The sequence below is a fragment of the Corvus brachyrhynchos genome, unplaced genomic scaffold (assembly GCF_000691975.1).
Source record: "Corvus brachyrhynchos isolate BGI_N302 unplaced genomic scaffold, ASM69197v1 scaffold42, whole genome shotgun sequence".
Taxonomy (NCBI): Eukaryota; Metazoa; Chordata; class Aves; order Passeriformes; family Corvidae; genus Corvus; species Corvus brachyrhynchos.
The window spans coordinates 84,849-101,255 of record NW_008237242.1 but is presented as its reverse complement, the minus strand read 5'-3'; the positions used below and the strand labels follow the sequence as shown (position 1 = coordinate 101,255).

Genomic DNA, 16,407 nt, shown 5'->3' with positions numbered 1-16,407 from the left:
CAGCAGGCAAGCTGGGACAAAAGGCAATTCCCGCCTTTCCGTACGGTTTAAATATGTAAATTGTGAGAAGCGTCATTAGTCTAAAAGACTGTCCATCAACTCAGGTTCAACCCAATACACCTTGGCATTAGTTTTCCCTAAAATCTGATCTTAATATCCATTCCCGACAGTTTGTATTTATCATTCCCTGATATTTTATCCCAGTTAGACACAGACAGCAATCTTCCCATTTCTTTTCTACTTTCTATTTTAGATATTATTTATTTTCCCCACTTTAGTTCCTTCTTTTTGTACTTAATATTTCTAAGATTTTACTCTCCAGTTTGCTTTCAGTTTGGGGTTTGAACATGAAACTTGATAGCTTTGCAATTATGAAACCCATGGCAACTTACACAAGTGGAAGAAAGAGTGCACACATCCAATACACAATATTTGGGCTTCATTCCACTATCATGATCCTTTTTTTTAAAAAACAGCATGCAAAGACAACCTCAAATGTCAAACATTCTCTCTGCAAACATACACTGAAACAATGTAGTGTAGATTTTCTTTAAAAAGTTGTTAATAGCGTAATTTTTTTTATGAGAACAAGCAAGGATACAGTCCCCTATGAAATGCCACAGGACACGATGAAGAAGGGTCATAATCAGACCCAGGAGGGGGAAACAGTACAGAAAGCCCAGAATGAAATCAAAATCCTGTGTTTTGCTGGGAAAGCAAGTGTAGGTGCTGTTAGTTTTTGTTAGGTGAGGGGTTCTGCTGTACATTGTCATCAGTTCTCCTAAGCAGAGGAGCAGAAATGCTTCCAAGTCCTTGAAAAGTTGCTATCCTGTGGAGCTCCCACACATCCATCCACCAGAGCCACCTGGTTAACAAGGTGTCAGGAGTCTACAAAGGTGCCACCCCTACCAGAGCTCTGTATTGGATGTAACAGAGGGTACTTCCCTGTGCATCTTTGTGTGCACTTACAACAAAGAGAAGAAATTGTAAGAAAACCAAACTGACTGAAAGCTGGGTTTATTAACTTCAAGGCACAAAGTAGCAGTCTCATTTTACCTTTTAGTCTACCTTTTCTGACAGAATTAGTAAATGGGATTACACACTTATATTTGATCCTTTCTGTTTTCTCTTCCAAGTGATGAGGTACTTGGGTTTGTATAACTACAAAACAATGCTTTTGGGTTTATTTCCTTTTTAAAAAATTTCCCATGGAGGCAGCATTTATGTTTGGACTAAGCTAAATAAAATACATTTTACAAATTCTAAACTATAGATGGTCTCAATATAATTTAAGAAGTGTTTGTTCTGTGAAATTAAAAAAAAAAAAACCACATAAATTTCAGTAGGATTTTACTCAGTTCTACTTGTACTGTTTATCATTTCAAAGAAAATAAAGCTTCAAAGAGTCAAAAAAGGAGATGGACCCTATGTTGCTGTATGTTCAGGCAATTTCTGGAGAGCTCTGCCTACCAGATCTGAGAAGATTTTTCAAGAGATGTTTTAGTAACTGCTTATGTCTGTCATTATCTCAGTATTCCTATTTCTTGTGATAAATATCTGAAGAGTGATTATTCCATCATGTCTAGAGGGGATGTTGAGGGTATTATGTTTGTTCATTTGTTTATTTTATCAATGCCAGCACACCTTTTTTTTTTTTCCTTTTTTTCCCCCACCATTGTAGGTTTGGGAGGAGCCCTGGGTTACCTGACAGGTGCTATGGATTGGGGTCAAACTATACTAGGATATACCTTGGCATCAGAATTCCAGGTGATCTTCTTGTTTGCAGCCTTGGTTTTCATAATCTGCCTTACCGTACATCTGTGCAGTATTCCTGAAGTCCCATTCAGACACGAACACGAAGAGACAAAGTTCTTGTTGGAAGTGACTGAGCCCCATCAATACAACTCCATTGAGGAGGAAATCAAGAATGGTTACTTAAAATCAACATGTACCGAAATAAAGGCTGCAGCCAAGCCAGGGAAATGTGCGGTGAGTGCAGAGATGATTTTATAGGACGTATCTGCATCCTTGGAGACCCCTTAATTAGCTAATGCTGATTGTTTGTAATGGAGTCCTTTCACATGCACAGAAAAGAACCTCCCACCAGGATACAGAGACAGGAGAAATCCTGCTTGCTTTTTTTTCTTTTTATTTTTTTTCTTTAGAAAGTATTGCCAGCAAGAGGCTAATTCTGATGCTTTGATCAATTGGCAGGGATGAGGGAGAACATGGTTTGGTTTTCTGCTCTATGTCAGTCTCTTGATATCCTCCTCATGTGAATTTTGTAAATAGGATCTACTTTATCCTATAGTCTTGACAGAATTATCATAATATTGTGGACAAAGACTACAGACTATTAATCTTTGATGTACGTCTCTAATTCCCACTGAAGTCCACACAATTCTGTACATAGTACATGTGAAATGTGCATTCCCTCTCTAGTAAACATTTGGGTTTTCTGCTGCTCAACATTTCATTGAGTACTAATGTGTTTAAAATTGTTACTTCTACAGAAGTTATACCTTGCTACCAGAGTTTTAGTTTTATTTTGAGTGATATTGTAGCTGTGTCTTTGGAAAAACTTTGAGGTGCAAGAGAATAGTGAGTACTTTTAAATTCTCACTGTTATTTTGTTTCTGATGCATTTTTATGGGAGATTTCTTCAACCTAAGGCACCTAGGAAAAGGTGAATCTACCAGAAAAATATCTGGGGAGCCCACTTCTAGAATGGTCTTGGGAACAGATGATAATTTTTACTGTTTTGTTGATGACTCCTAGTGCTAGAAATGCTCACGGCTATCTCATGGTACCCTAGGTAAGCAAAGTATAACAAAATAGTGGTGACACAGTTGCTTCTCATTTTAATTTCACTTTTGGTCTCTTGGCATTATCCATCCCTGATACACTGATGCAAAGGTTTGATAAATCAGGTAAAACGTTTAAGCATGTGCAAATGGTTATAAGTAAGAAAGCAATACTCTTGTTTAATCTATAAATAAAAGGGATTTATTATCTTTTACTATTTGTAATTTGTTTTATAATAGCACTTGGTGTTTCTAACCTGAAGAAAAGTATTATTACACCAGATGCAAGACATATGAGATGAGCACTGCCTGATGAGAATGCCAGGCAAACACAGAGTGGGGCAGACAGCAAGGCAACAGTTATGGGGAGAATCTGACAGGAACGCTGTGATGCTGTCTCAGCTTCAGTTGGCCACTGCAGGCCAACAGGAGCAGCCAGCATCCTTCACCAGCGCTGTTCACTCTGAGCATCCTCCAAATTGTTAGAGATGCTGAGTGTCATTGGCTGCTTGGACAATGCAGGCTCTAAAAAAAAAAGAAGGCAAAAGAAGATGAGAGAGTGATGCAGTGGAAGTAGGGGACCAGACTGTGGTTTTGGGTAGCCTCTGCCTTGGCAAGAAATAATTCCACTGAGTGAGTAATGTCTGACACCTGAGGTGAAGCTGTGGCGTCCACTGTGGGCAAGCCTGTGCCATTGCCCTTCTCTCTGATTAGGCTGGGCAGCCTGTGAGAGTCCCCAGTGCTTTGATCAGTCTCATGTTTCTTTGATGTGCCTGATTGTGTATGAATTCAAGACACTCTCTGCTTTAATGATCTGTCTCCTGTGGCACATGTTTGCTGAGTTCATTCATTACTGTAATCACTTCCTTGAAGAAATGGTTTGGCTTCCTCTTTTTCTGTCTCTTTTTTTTATTGCGGGCATCATGGCCCTATTTGTTCTAAATTAAGGCCTATGCTCTCACATGCTAATAGCTAACACGATTATTAATGAGATTTGACCTGTTACAGTATGACCAGACACACAAAGCAATTAGCCCTGTGTTCTTTTGCATAGTGCCAAATTATTCAGGGTCCACTGCCATAAAACCCAAGTCATATTGACGAAATGCTGCCAGCTTGCTCAGTCGTCTGGCTCACCATTCTGTGCCTTGGAAAGCCCCGAGCTGCCTAGAGAGACTGCACGGGCAATCCAGCGACTCGGTGGCTCCGAAATGTAGCAAGTGACAGCTGTAAAGCTAATGTCAAAAGCAGAAGCAAAGAGGTAGAAATACAGCCCAAACTCTGTGCCTTTAAATCCTGTTTCCTTATTCCTCCTGTCCCGAGAGAGACAGGAGAAGCTGTTCACAGAAGGGAGGCAGGAGCATGAGGGGCGAAGCCGACTTTCTCGGGGGAAGGGAGAGGGGAGGGCAGGAGCGAAGCCGGGTTATCAGCCAATCGGACTCTGTTTCGGGGGAACCCGTGCTACTTTCAAGTTTTATCCGCGCTTGGAACAAAGGGGATTCAGAGCACATGGTTGAAACAAATCCAGACATGCCTGGCCAGCTCCGGGGCTGGGCTGCACCTCGGGGGCAGGCAGCAACATAATACTGCTTCTTCTGTATTCTTATGAATCATCTTATGCCCTGAGTTGTAGTGATTTTTTTAGCGTTTGTTTGGTGTTGTGAGCTTTTGAAAGATAAGGTGCTTAAACAGAACCAAGCTTCAGCACATTATTTAAATTAGCATGCAGTTTGTGTGCTGATACGTTTTGAATGTGTGCATTAAACACTTCTAGTTTCCATTTCCACTCTCTGGACTATCTAAATAGAAAGAAAGCATTTCTATCTAGCTGTCAAATTATTGTTTGTAATCACTGCAGTGTCTTTTGTAGTTCCATGACCTTATCTTAAAACTTTGATTGGAAAGGCTATTTTTAAAAAAACTAAAGAAAGTGGAAGAATTGCAAACTAAATTAAGTCAAGTCAAACGATAATAATTATCCTTGAAATAACACTAATCAGTCAATCTGGATTTTTTTTGTTTGTTTTCTTTTTATATTTGTAGAAGAATATAAAACTTACCCTGTTTAAAAAAGACAATGATGCCAAGAGAAATTCCAAGGGATTTGGACAACATACAGTCCAAGGTGAAAGTCAGCAACTTGAATTTTGGCATTCCTATGAGGATTAAAAACCTGACACGGAAGCAAAGTATTTTCCAACTTTATATGTGGTGATTATTCATAGAGTAGCTTGCAGCATAGCCTAGTTCAAAGGAAAGTAGAATTGTGAAAAGTAAGTACAACACTGAAGGAAGAAAGGAAAAAGTGACATCTTACAGCAAATTGAAGACAAGATTCACTCCAGTAATTTCCAGTAATTAGTATAACTTTTTCAGTTCTTCCACATTTCATGATGTACTTCTTCCCTTACCATCTCTCCCAGCACTGTTGTCTCCAAACATTACGAGAGAAAACTGGAAGTGTTCCATCATGCACAGTTAAAATACTATCTTTCTTTTTCTTTAAAAGCACAGAACTATGCAGGAGCTTTAATGCAGGAAGAATTACATGTCAAATTACCTGATATCAAGCACACCTACAGTAGTCAAAAAAAAAAAAGTAATACAAATGATCTGATGAATGTGACTGGAAAAGAAACTGAGAGTTTTGGGGCACAGGACTGAGACGAGGAGGGAAATAATGTGGGGCATTGAAGGTGGTGAGAAAATTTGGTTATCCTCATCAGTGAGATTTGTTAACCAGCACCAGTTAAGTTTTGATTGTGAAATGACTTATTACTCCCATGGTATGAGGTGTTTAGATGCTGGAGCTCACATTCTCTGTGTGCTACCATGATGAACCACAGCTTCTCCCTGCTTCATGGAAGGGAGGACAGTGCACAGTGGAAATGTCATCATATGCCTGAAGAGATAGAAGTTTCCCTTGAAAAATAAGTTTCATAGGGAATTCAGCATAGAAAATAGAACAGAATGGGAGTAAGGTCTCAGAAATGCTCAGATATCCACAACTGATACATTTTAATTTTCAGGAAGTATTTTGAGCATAACTTTTTTCTGTGGCAGCTTTAAATTTTCAGTGCAAAGCTGATGGTCTCTATAAAGAAATAACTTTTGGCTTTGGTTGTTTCTGTTGTTGGTTTGTTGGGCGTTTTTTAAATGTTTTTTTAATTACTTTTCTGAATCTGCTTTGGCAGAAAATTTCCCTTTGGTTCTACATGTAAATAATCACCCTACTGATTATAACAGCAAGAACTGTTACATTCTTGTTGGTATACTCCATCTCTTCTGTAGTTTCTGGGAATTTTATAAACTGAAGGAAATTCAGTACACAAGCAACCCTTCCTAGCAAAAAAGAGAAGACTGGAAGTTTAGCAATGAAAAGATACTAAGGCCTTCTTCATTTTCTGTCAGCTATTTCAGTATTTCAAAATTTCAGAGCAATAATACTGTATTATTCTTGAATATTTGCTTTTAGGAAAAAAGGCAGATGACCCTTAAATCACTCTTGAAGACACTTTTAAGCATGCCATCCCACTATCGCTGTCTGTGTGTGAGCCACCTTTTTGGATGGATGGCTTTCCTGTCCAACATGCTCTTCTTCACGGATTTCATGGGACAGGTAAAGCATAAAATCCTCTTGCTTCTCCTTCCTTGTAGCAACTCCTCCTCCATCAAAAAGAAATGAAATGGTGTTACTATCCTGAGGAAATTACACTGGTGTCAGAGCCATTTATATCTGGATGGCTCAACAATAGTTTTTTTAAACCAGCTAATTAAGGTCAAGCCCTTGTTCGGAGCCTGTCTGTGTAATCACTGGAAAAAACCTTTAGTGTTCGTAGGGCCATTAGTGTCTAACTGTTCCAAGTGAAGCTCTCAGAGCTGGTCCAAACACATCCATTTTCTGGTTTGGCTTTGGAGCTGCTCCGAGATGGGCAGGTTTTCTAACTGGGGCAATGCTTGGATGCAGATGGCCTTGTCCTGGTGTGTGTGCAGCATACACACAAAGCCCCTTACCTGCTCTGCAGCCTCCCTGGCCTCAGGCCATGCAGCTCTTTGCACACAGGGAGCTACTTGGTAGCAGAAAGCTTTTATCTTCTTGCATTTGTCTGTCCTGAGTCCCTTTTGCCAGGAACTGTTTGCCTTCACAATATCCAGTAGTAACTTTTCCATGCCATTCCCAGGGACTGTATGTCCTTGACAGTGATTCCTGCCTATATGGACATGCCTCCTTTCTTCCAGAGTACTAGTATGCTCCTGGCACAAACCCACTCACTGCCACTCCCTGTTCTTCTGTGGTTTCCACACAGTGTTCCCATTTCCTTGCCTTTCTTGTCTCTGTAGGCAAGGCAAGCGGGAGGTTTTTTTTCCCTGCAGCATAGATGAGCAACTGAAAGAAAAAAGTTTTGCTTGTCTAGAAAAAGAACTGAATAAGACAACAACTCTGTGGAAAAATGAGTGTGTTGAGGTAAACCTGAAAGAGAAAGCAAACAAACAAAAAAATGTAGATAAATAAGGGAAAGAAAGGCTAAGGCGAGAAGGCAGAAGTGGAGAGAGAAAGTTAGTTGGAAGTGAGACACCCAAAGGATAAAAGAGCAAATGAGACAATGAACAGTCCAGGAAAAGGCAGAGGGTAATAAATGAGGCAGACCCTGGGATGTGATAGTCCATGAGATGTGAGTGTGAAAACTGGAGAATTACAAATGAGTGGTTAGGACACTGCTTAACAGATTTCTTGGGTGCTCCCTACCAGGCATGGGGCCCTGTTCCTGCAAGAAGGAGACATTCTATCCATGCAGCCATCCTTGCCTTCTGTGACTTTTGTGGTCTCTTTCAGGTTATATACCAAGGTAATCCTTATGCACCTCACAACTCCACACTCTATCTTACCTACAAAACAGGGGTAGAGATGGGATGCTGGGGACTGTGCATCAATGCAATTTCTTCATCGGTCTATTCTTGTAAGTACCCACAAATGAACTACACCACCATGTTTACTATTTGCCATTGTTTAAAAACCATAAAGGGATGCCAAATTACCTGGATTTTTTTCTACATTAAAGCTTTAGGGAATGTTACATTCTCAGCATTGTTAGAAATTCCTATCTTAAAACAAACAGTTCCTGACCACATGATGAGGGGTCACTTTGGGACTAACAGATTGTTCTGCACATGAACTGACCCTGAACACTTAAAATTATCCTGAAATTAACTGCCAGACTAAATTCTTAGATGCTCTTTCACCTAGCAGTGCCATAGCTGTAGGCTCTCAAAGGTGGCCTCTCCCCATCTGCACTCCCCATGCAGAAGTTCTTGCCAGAAGCTTGAAGCTTGCTCTCCAAAATTATGTGTAAACATCTTAGCACAGCTCCCCAGAGAGATTTCACCATAACTCTTCCCAAGGATTAAAAAAACTACTTGTGATCTGAAAATTCAAACAAGTAGTATTTTGGGGGTCGATTTGAGCATCTAGAAGAGGCTTGAGGGAAATGTTTTCACCTTTGGAGCTTAACTGCAGGTATTTCTGTGTGGCCTTCCTGTGGAGGAACATCTATTCAGCACAAGTATGTCTGGGTGCAGCTGGAGTGCGAGCTGCAGGTTGAGCTCTGGGTGGTGTGGGCAAGTATTCTTTGGCAAGTTTATACCTACAATAATTTGAGGTAATTTCCAAAATCCTTATCTCCATCACAGCATTTTACAAAACACAATCCCTTAAAAGGAACTCCCTGATAAAATGTGACCTGTTTTTTTTAATCTTACCAGTTTTTTTGCTTTCTTTTCGCAGATTTGCAGAAAGTCCTTCTGCCATACATAGGATTAAAGGGACTTTATTTCATTGGATACCTACTTTTTGGACTGGGTACTGGACTAATTGGTTTGTTTCCCAACATCTACTCTGCCCTGGTTCTCTGTTCACTCTTTGGAGTCATGTCCAGCACACTGTACACAGTGCCATTCCACCTCATTGCAGAGTACCACAGGGAAGAAGAAGTGAGTGCAATGTCTCAAGAAGCATTAAGTATATCTGTCTGTGTCTGTTCAATCTGTTTTGGGGGTAAACTGGACACAAATGGTGAGCAGCTTTGAATTTTAATTTTGAGCTATTATGACACATGAACGGAAGGTTTCTGACAGAGAGAGTTAACATCCCGGCTCCAAACTCTCCAAACAGGTCTGTGATAAAACAAATAATTATTTATCATCACATCTGAAACTAAGCCAATCACAGTATGTGTTCAGGCAGTAAGCAGGTAACAGGGCTTACCTCTTGTGTTGCCTTCAGCTGCTACCTTTCTTATATCCTTCCTTCCAGCCATGTTGGCAAAGGCTTGACTTCTGAGAGCCTGAGGCGAACAACAATCCTGTAAAGGCTGTCGGAATTTTCAGTTAACTGCAAAGTGTTACTAAAGCTCTTAGCTAATAAACACATGACATTCTAGTAGAAACAATTTTATATAGTTCAGTATTAAATCATATACCACGTTCTCATTATCTTTCTAAATGTCTGGGGTTGGGTTTTTGTCCTCCACGGCATTAAATCCTGTTTCCAAGGAAAATCTGGAAAAACTTGCACACCTTGTATCATGTTACTGGGCACAGCAGGATCTTCATGTATTGTAAAGTGTTGAGTTTTTTAATGGAAAAGTTCTCTCAAGTCTCTTAAGTTAGTGAAATAGTTGGAAACAAAAAGATTAAGGAGAGTTGGGAAAAATTAGGAAAAGTTCTCAGTATGTCTTGGGATAGCTGAAGAAATTAATAAAGGTAATGTTGAACTATTGGAAAACCATATAGAAACATAGTTGAAACCAGCACAGGTCCAGATCAAGTGCTGGAGAACATGTCCTACCGTTCTGTACAACTTTCACCAGCACCCTCTGAATGATGAACACAAGAAAACCCTTTAATTATTCTACTGAATGCTAGGAGGATGTCTCAAAGTAGTTAAATATTTCATATATCTGATTCCCAATTTTTCAGTTCATTTCTTTGCTCCTTCCAACAGAGAATGATCATGATGTTTTATAAACATAAAACAAAGGACAGGGAATGAGCCCAGGTTAGGGTGAGATCTCAATTTTAACCTCAGGTCAGCCAACTCAGAGAGGAGGAGTAAATGAAAATTTTAGTCTGTTCCAAGACATAAGTGAAATAAAATATGCTGAAGTGTGCATAAACTTTATACTTACTAGGCCAATATTCATGTGTTACTTGTAAGACAACCAATTCTTGTTTGGTGTATGGTACTTGGTATGACAGATGTTAAATGATATATAATTTTATGTTAGATTTTATATTAATGGATTGAGGTTTAGCTCCAATTTTCTATAAATAGGATAGGAAGAAAACATCAGAGGAAACATCAAGCACAAGGTTGCGTTCATTTACAGATTCATGTATTTGTGGTCAGAACTACTGCCACATAGGAACACTGGGAACAGCCTGGAAAAATAGATATAATTTATTTTAACAAGTGTCTAAAATTGGGACTTAGTTATTTCAGAACAAGGAGCAGACATTTTCCCTCACTATACACTCTACCGAAATCATGTGCTGTGTTTTATAATGCTGCCATTTCAGCTCCTTTACTGTGCTGCTGTTCCCTAGCAAATTCAATTTTTTTCTACTGGATTAGGAAGAGACTGTTTGTCTCCAGTACTTGTGAGCTTTGTGTGGCTCAAAGGCAAGGTAATAGGGTTTGCAAAAGCAAAAAGCATCTTAATGGCCAAGAGCATTTGGATACCAGAACACAGCAGTGCAGCTGGCCTACAGTGTGGGAACCTCTTGTTGCTGGAATAAAACCTCCTCCATTTAACAGCCTATGCAGGAAGAAAATAAATATGTAAATTATCACATAATTTCCCAATAAAACAGAATAATTCGTTCCTGGAGGAAGGGACCACCAGAGATCATGTAGACCATGCTCAAGGCAGATGGAGCAAGCTCCCCCAAGTCATGTCTGGTCTGGTTTGAATAATTCCAAGCATGGAGACTCCACAACCCGTCTGGTTAGCCTGTTCCAGTGATCCACCAGCCTCACAGGGTGCTAATATGCAAGATACTTTCACAGAATAAATGAAGGTTTTTGCTCTGCTATATATATCAAAGCAGATACACAGATAATTAGTAGTTAACAGGTGTCCTCAGCAGTGCAGAAGAACCCTAGTCTGCATGTCTGTTTTCAGGTTGCTTTTATCCCCATCAATTAAAGTATTATATTTGTATTTTAATACTGAATTCCTTTACGTGCTTTGAGCCATAACATTGAGCACATACTTGCCTGTATGTGTGTGGGGCACATCAGCACTACTGTAAGGCCTTTGGACATGGTTCCTCACAACATCCTTCCCTCTAAATTGAAAAGATGGATTTGATGAGTGGACTGTTGGATAAGAAGGTGGTTGGATGGTCACATCCAGAGGGTAGCAGTCAACGAGTCAGTATCCAAATAGACACCAATGACAAGCGGTGCCCTCAGGGGTCTGTATTGGGACCAGTGTGATTTAATCTCTTCATTAATGACATGGATGAAGTGATTGAGTGCACCCTCAGCAAGTTTGCAGGTGACACCAAGCTGTGAGGTGTGTTTGACACACCTGAAGGACAGGATGCCATCCAGAGGGACCTGGATATGCTCAAGGAGTGGGCCTATGGGAACATCATGAGGTTTAACAGGACCAAGTGCTGGTGCTGCACCTGGGTCAGGGCAACCTCCGGTATCAGCACAGGCTGGGCATGAACAGACCCAGAGCAGCCCTGCCCAGAAGGACTTGGAGGGGCTGTGGGGGAGAGGTTTTTTTTCCCCAGCCATGGCATTCACAGCCCAGAGAGCCAAACGTGTCCTGGGCTGCATCCAGAGCCCCGTGGGCAGCAGGGGAGGGAGGGGATTCTGCCCCTCTGCTCCGCTCTGCTGAGACCCACCTGGAGCAGTGCATCCAGCTCTGGGGTCCCAGCACAGGAGGGACAGGGACCTGCTGGAGACAGTCCAGAGGAGGCCACCAAGATGATCAGAGGGCTGGAGCACCTCTGCTATGAGGAAAGGCTGAGAGAAGTGGGATTGTTCAGCCTGGAGAAGAGGAGTGACCTAATTGTGGCCTTCCAGTACCTGAAGGGAACTTTGCAAGGAAGATGGAGAGGGGCTTTTCACAAGGGCACATAGTAATAGGACAAGGGGGAATGGCTTCAAATTTAGAGAGAGTAAATTTAGGTTAGATATTAGGAAAGAATTCTTTACTGTGAGGGGGGTAAAGCACTGGATCAGGTTGTCCAGAGGAGTTTTGGATCCCCATGCCCGGAAGCGTTTAAGGCCAGGCTGGGTGTACACTTAAAAGCCCTGGTCTAATGGAAAGTGTCCCTGCCCACGACAAGGGAATTGGAACTAGATGATTTTTAAGGTTCCTTCCAAAACAAACCATTCTATGATTCTATGATGATTCTTCGATAATATAATAGTATGGCTCTTTCAGCTGTGAGTCAGATCTAAATTATCCATGACAGGATGACCTGTTAAACATCAGTTTGATAGAGCTCAAATTGACAGGAACTTGAAAAAAAAGTGTAATACTTCTGGGCAAGTTTCAATTACTTTCTTAAGGGATGGAGGGAAAAAATGCAGATGAGAAAATCTGGACAATTTGGTGGAAGCTTGGAAAACTCATTGTTACTTGTAAATCTCTGTGATAACCTCTGTAGCCTCTCTGGTACAAGAATGGAATCAGAGAGGTATCAACCTGTCCTGCTGCCCCTGGGGCTGTAACAGTGCACTGGCCAAGAGTTGCATGTTGCTGACACTGTCCCGTTTCACTGGGGTTTGTTCTGTGCTTCTTTGCAGAGCCTGAAGCTGCAGGAAGGGGAGCAAGCAGGGGAGCACGGGAGAGGGAAAGGCATTGACTGTGCTGCTCTCACCTGCATGGTCCAGCTGGCCCAGATCATCCTCGGTGTGGGCCTGGGGCCCCTGGTTAGTGTTGCTGGTAGTGCCGTCACCATGATTTCAGCATCCACAGTGGCACTGATTGGCTGCTGCTTCTTGGCTTTCTGTGTTCGCTACGTGGACTAGGACTGCAAGGAGCAACTGCAAGAAATCTCCCCAGGAGAGCGTTTTCTTTCTGGGTCAGTAGGACCGGTGCTGTTTCTGTGCTGACACTGCTGGCACATTGTCCTGTCTTACCTCCTTGGATCAGTTGCAATTCCAGAGCTTTATGAAATGGAGACTTGATAAAACTGGTTACCTAACGCCTCAGATATACACACACCCCCAGTGTGTTCACATGCTGTGACATGTGATGGTGTGTGTGCCCACGGTGTTTTGATGCTCTACCCTGGGAGTCATTACAAAACTCCTCATTACCAATTTGTGAACGTTAATAGATGAAGTATGAGATAAATTGAAGTAATATAAAAGGACAGAGTTAGGAATAAAGTTTTTATTTATCTTGTTTTTCAAGTGTGTTAAGCTGGGGGCTGTTCCCTCCAGTAGTCAAAAGCTGCAGGAGATTCAAACAGGTGTCAGAGGTCACTCAGGGTGCAGTTCTGTTGTGATTAGTTGTACTGCTAAATGGGATCAGTTACTTACCAGCTACTGTCAAAAGCAGATTTGGGTGTGAAAAATGACTGAAATATATAAAAGATTGAAGCCTGTTTTTTAAGAGCATCACTGTAAAGCAATTGTTTTGTACTGGATCCTTCTGCTTCTGTATAAATGAAGTGAAAGTACTGGCTGGGCTTGTCAGGAAAGTCTACCTAAAGCTGCTTTGCACATCCGTGCGTAGGTACCTAAAAACCTGTCTGTGGGAAACAACTGCCATTTCCTCCTTCTTTAAAAAGCGGCCTCTCAATTTTGATGCTGTAATTGAAAAAATACACTTGGCCAACGTAACAATTTGATGGATGGTTAAACACCACATAAATCTTGATATTGGATATGACAGCATTTACCTTAAAGTAGCATCTCTCTTTTCTCTGTTTTCCTTCATTCTTTGACTGAAAGAGCATTTGCTCTTTACAGAATATTGTAAATAAATTCAGTTCTGCAAAGCACTATTAGGAGTTATTGCACAGTAAATACATAAGCTCAGTTATTTGTATTTAATTGCATATGAAGCTTCATTGTTATTTTATAATATTGCCAGAGTTTTGAAAAGCCTGTGTTTGTGAAAGCAATATACTGTATTTATGCTGTGCTTCCTCTGTCCTGAAAAGTGTCATATCCATCCACTATGTTATATGTTAAGCCACATGAAGCCATCTGCTAATGCAATATTGTTAATGAACATTGAGAGACTATGGACGAGTATGGTGTTTATGGTTGTTTTTGTCCTTAATGTTGCACATGTATAATCAACACTGTTCAAAGAAATGCAGTGTTGAGCTTAATCAGCTCCTTAGCAGCTCTGCAAGATACGAACTGACAACATCACAAATAAATGGTTAGATTTGAGCATCAAGTACCTCTGCAGAGATGCATCAGCTTCACCCTCTTTTTATGTCTTCAAGAATAGAGTGAGTCACATATTCTCAGGAAAACCAATTTTCCCTGAGGTAAATTCTTATTAATTTTAACAAGCCTGTGGGAGCCTCAGATGCCTTTTCTTAGTGATGACTGTGTCTCCACTGTAGGTCCCAAAAGGGGCTCAGCGCATGGTAAACCTCACTACAGCATCTTCATCCTGCCTTTTGAAGAAACCACATTTTATGGTTTCTTTTGGTTTGTGTTTCTTCATTTCACATGCATGCAAGAGAAAAAAGAGAAAACCTGGGAAGACAGAGCCCCTGGACTGTGTTTGAAAGAGTTTGCAGGCACTGAGATGGCTGGAGCACAAGGGCTTCAACTGGGACAAACAGGAGGAAGCCAGAAGATGAAGGATTGTTGTCTTCTCAATTAGCTTTATGCCATCATTAACTCACTAACTTCCATTAACTCCATATCTCCTGGGAGGACAATTTTTCAAGGGAAGAGCAAGGAATCTGTGGAGCCATAAAAACAGATAAAGGAGGATGTGATCTGGTTTTATAGGACTGCACCACATAAGCCTGTGCACCAGGAGCTGAGGTCATAAAGCTTTGATTCCACTGTGAGGCTGAGAAAGAAATTTTGCAATGTTTACCTGTGTCTTTGTCAATATTTTTTTGACACCAATTTTTTTAACACCATTGGAACATTAACATTTAAATGGTCAATGTCGTCTCTGTTTTGTTACACAAAGAGAACACTGGCATTGATTCAGGCCCACAAAGTGACCATAGATCTGTGGCAATGTAAGAAGGGTTCTGAACCTGCAGAGAGGAGAGAGGGGGGTCTATCGTGTATATCAGTGCTTTTATTTACAAATTTATTCAGAGAAAATTGTTTCAGGAACTCATATTATCATTTCTCATGATCTCATGATCTTTCCCTTTAAAGCCCACTGTGTACTACAGAAGACAGAAACATTAAAGTCATCTTTTCTCTGCAAATCTCCATAAAAACATCCTATATTGTTCCCAGGACTTCAAAACGGTATTTTTATGAGTCTTTGTTAGAAATAGCAAACTGATAAAAAAGTATATACAATGTGGAAAACAGTGTCTGAACAAAAAAAAATTATGATGGTGCTCATTCTGAAGTTGAAAATGTATCTCAAGTGTTACTGAAAACAATATAAAATGTTCCTAACTCATAAAAGGGGAGTAAAAAAGTATTTCTTCTAGCAATAGAAATGTTACTAATATATGTTACTAATATAAAATGTTACTAATACATGAAAGGGGATAAAATATTTATTTCAGCAATAGAAATGCTAAAATGTTAAAAATGTTGAAGGTATTGAAGGATTGTACTGTAATGCTGTTAATTTAAGAAGTTCTGCCTTTTCTGTGCTTTTACATTAGTTGTGGACTTGAGCCATCAATATGATCATTTATTGTACTTAACATCAACTTTTATAGCCATGATATGAGTATAAAGTTATAAGTACCCTGTGCCTGATCTTTCTCGTCTGGTTTTATTTCCATATACATAAAATCAAATAAAAGAAGATCGTCTCTGTATTATGTTTATGCAAATGATACACTTAGATGAACCGCACACAATCCCAGAGTGGGTCAGGCTGGAGGAGCCCACAGTGGGTCATCCGGTCCAACCTCCTTGCTCAAGCAGGGCCATCCCAGAGCACACGGCACAGGATTGTGTCCAGGCAGTTCTTGAATGTCTCCAGTGACGGAGACTCCACAACCTCTCAGTCACCTCTTCTCGAGGCTGAGCAAGCCCAGCTCCCTCAGCTTTTCCTCATCAGAGAGATGCTCCAGTCCATTAAGCATCCTTGTATCCCTCCTCTGAACCCTCTCAAAGATGAGATGTCTTGCGACAACCAACCCTCCTCCCTCTCACTCACACAAAAATAGTCATGGATGAACAAAACAAGGCAGGAGACAAGTCTGTCATCTTATCTTGATGGCACTTCCCTTTTTCTTTCTCTTACGAACATCTGCCACTTATTCCCCTTTAACAAGCAGGCATGTATGTGATGCAAGCGAACCCTTTCAGGAAATTCTGGTTCTCTTGTTTAGAGGACTTGAAGTGTTAGTAATGTCACAAGCGTTCTGATTTTTTTTCCAGTGCTCATTCTGTGTT

The 16,407-nt window shown here is 40.7% G+C and overlaps 1 protein-coding gene and 1 long non-coding RNA gene across 3 annotated transcripts in view; one reads left to right on the top strand and one right to left on the bottom strand.

Annotated features, from left to right (window-relative positions):
• The window catches only part of SLC45A2 (solute carrier family 45 member 2), a 21,703-nt gene extending 5,892 nt beyond the window's left edge, over positions 1-15,811 (top strand). For both annotated transcript variants that reach the window (XM_017730198.1, XM_008630594.2), the window contains 5 exons: positions 1,682-1,989; positions 6,280-6,423; positions 7,639-7,762; positions 8,587-8,792; positions 12,631-15,811. In XM_017730198.1, the coding sequence (XP_017585687.1) occupies positions 1,682-1,989; positions 6,280-6,423; positions 7,639-7,762; positions 8,587-8,792; positions 12,631-12,855 (1,007 nt within the window). In that variant the 3' untranslated portion in view covers positions 12,856-15,811. The remainder of the gene's footprint in view (positions 1-1,681; positions 1,990-6,279; positions 6,424-7,638; positions 7,763-8,586; positions 8,793-12,630) is intronic.
• On the bottom strand, positions 1,996-12,793 carry LOC108445658. Its single transcript, XR_001860605.1, has 3 exons — positions 12,705-12,793; positions 9,067-9,172; positions 1,996-5,047 (listed from the first exon to the last, which is right to left on the bottom strand). It is a non-coding gene; the product is annotated as an uncharacterized LOC108445658 (long non-coding RNA).
• Positions 15,812-16,407: the final 596 nt, after the last annotated feature.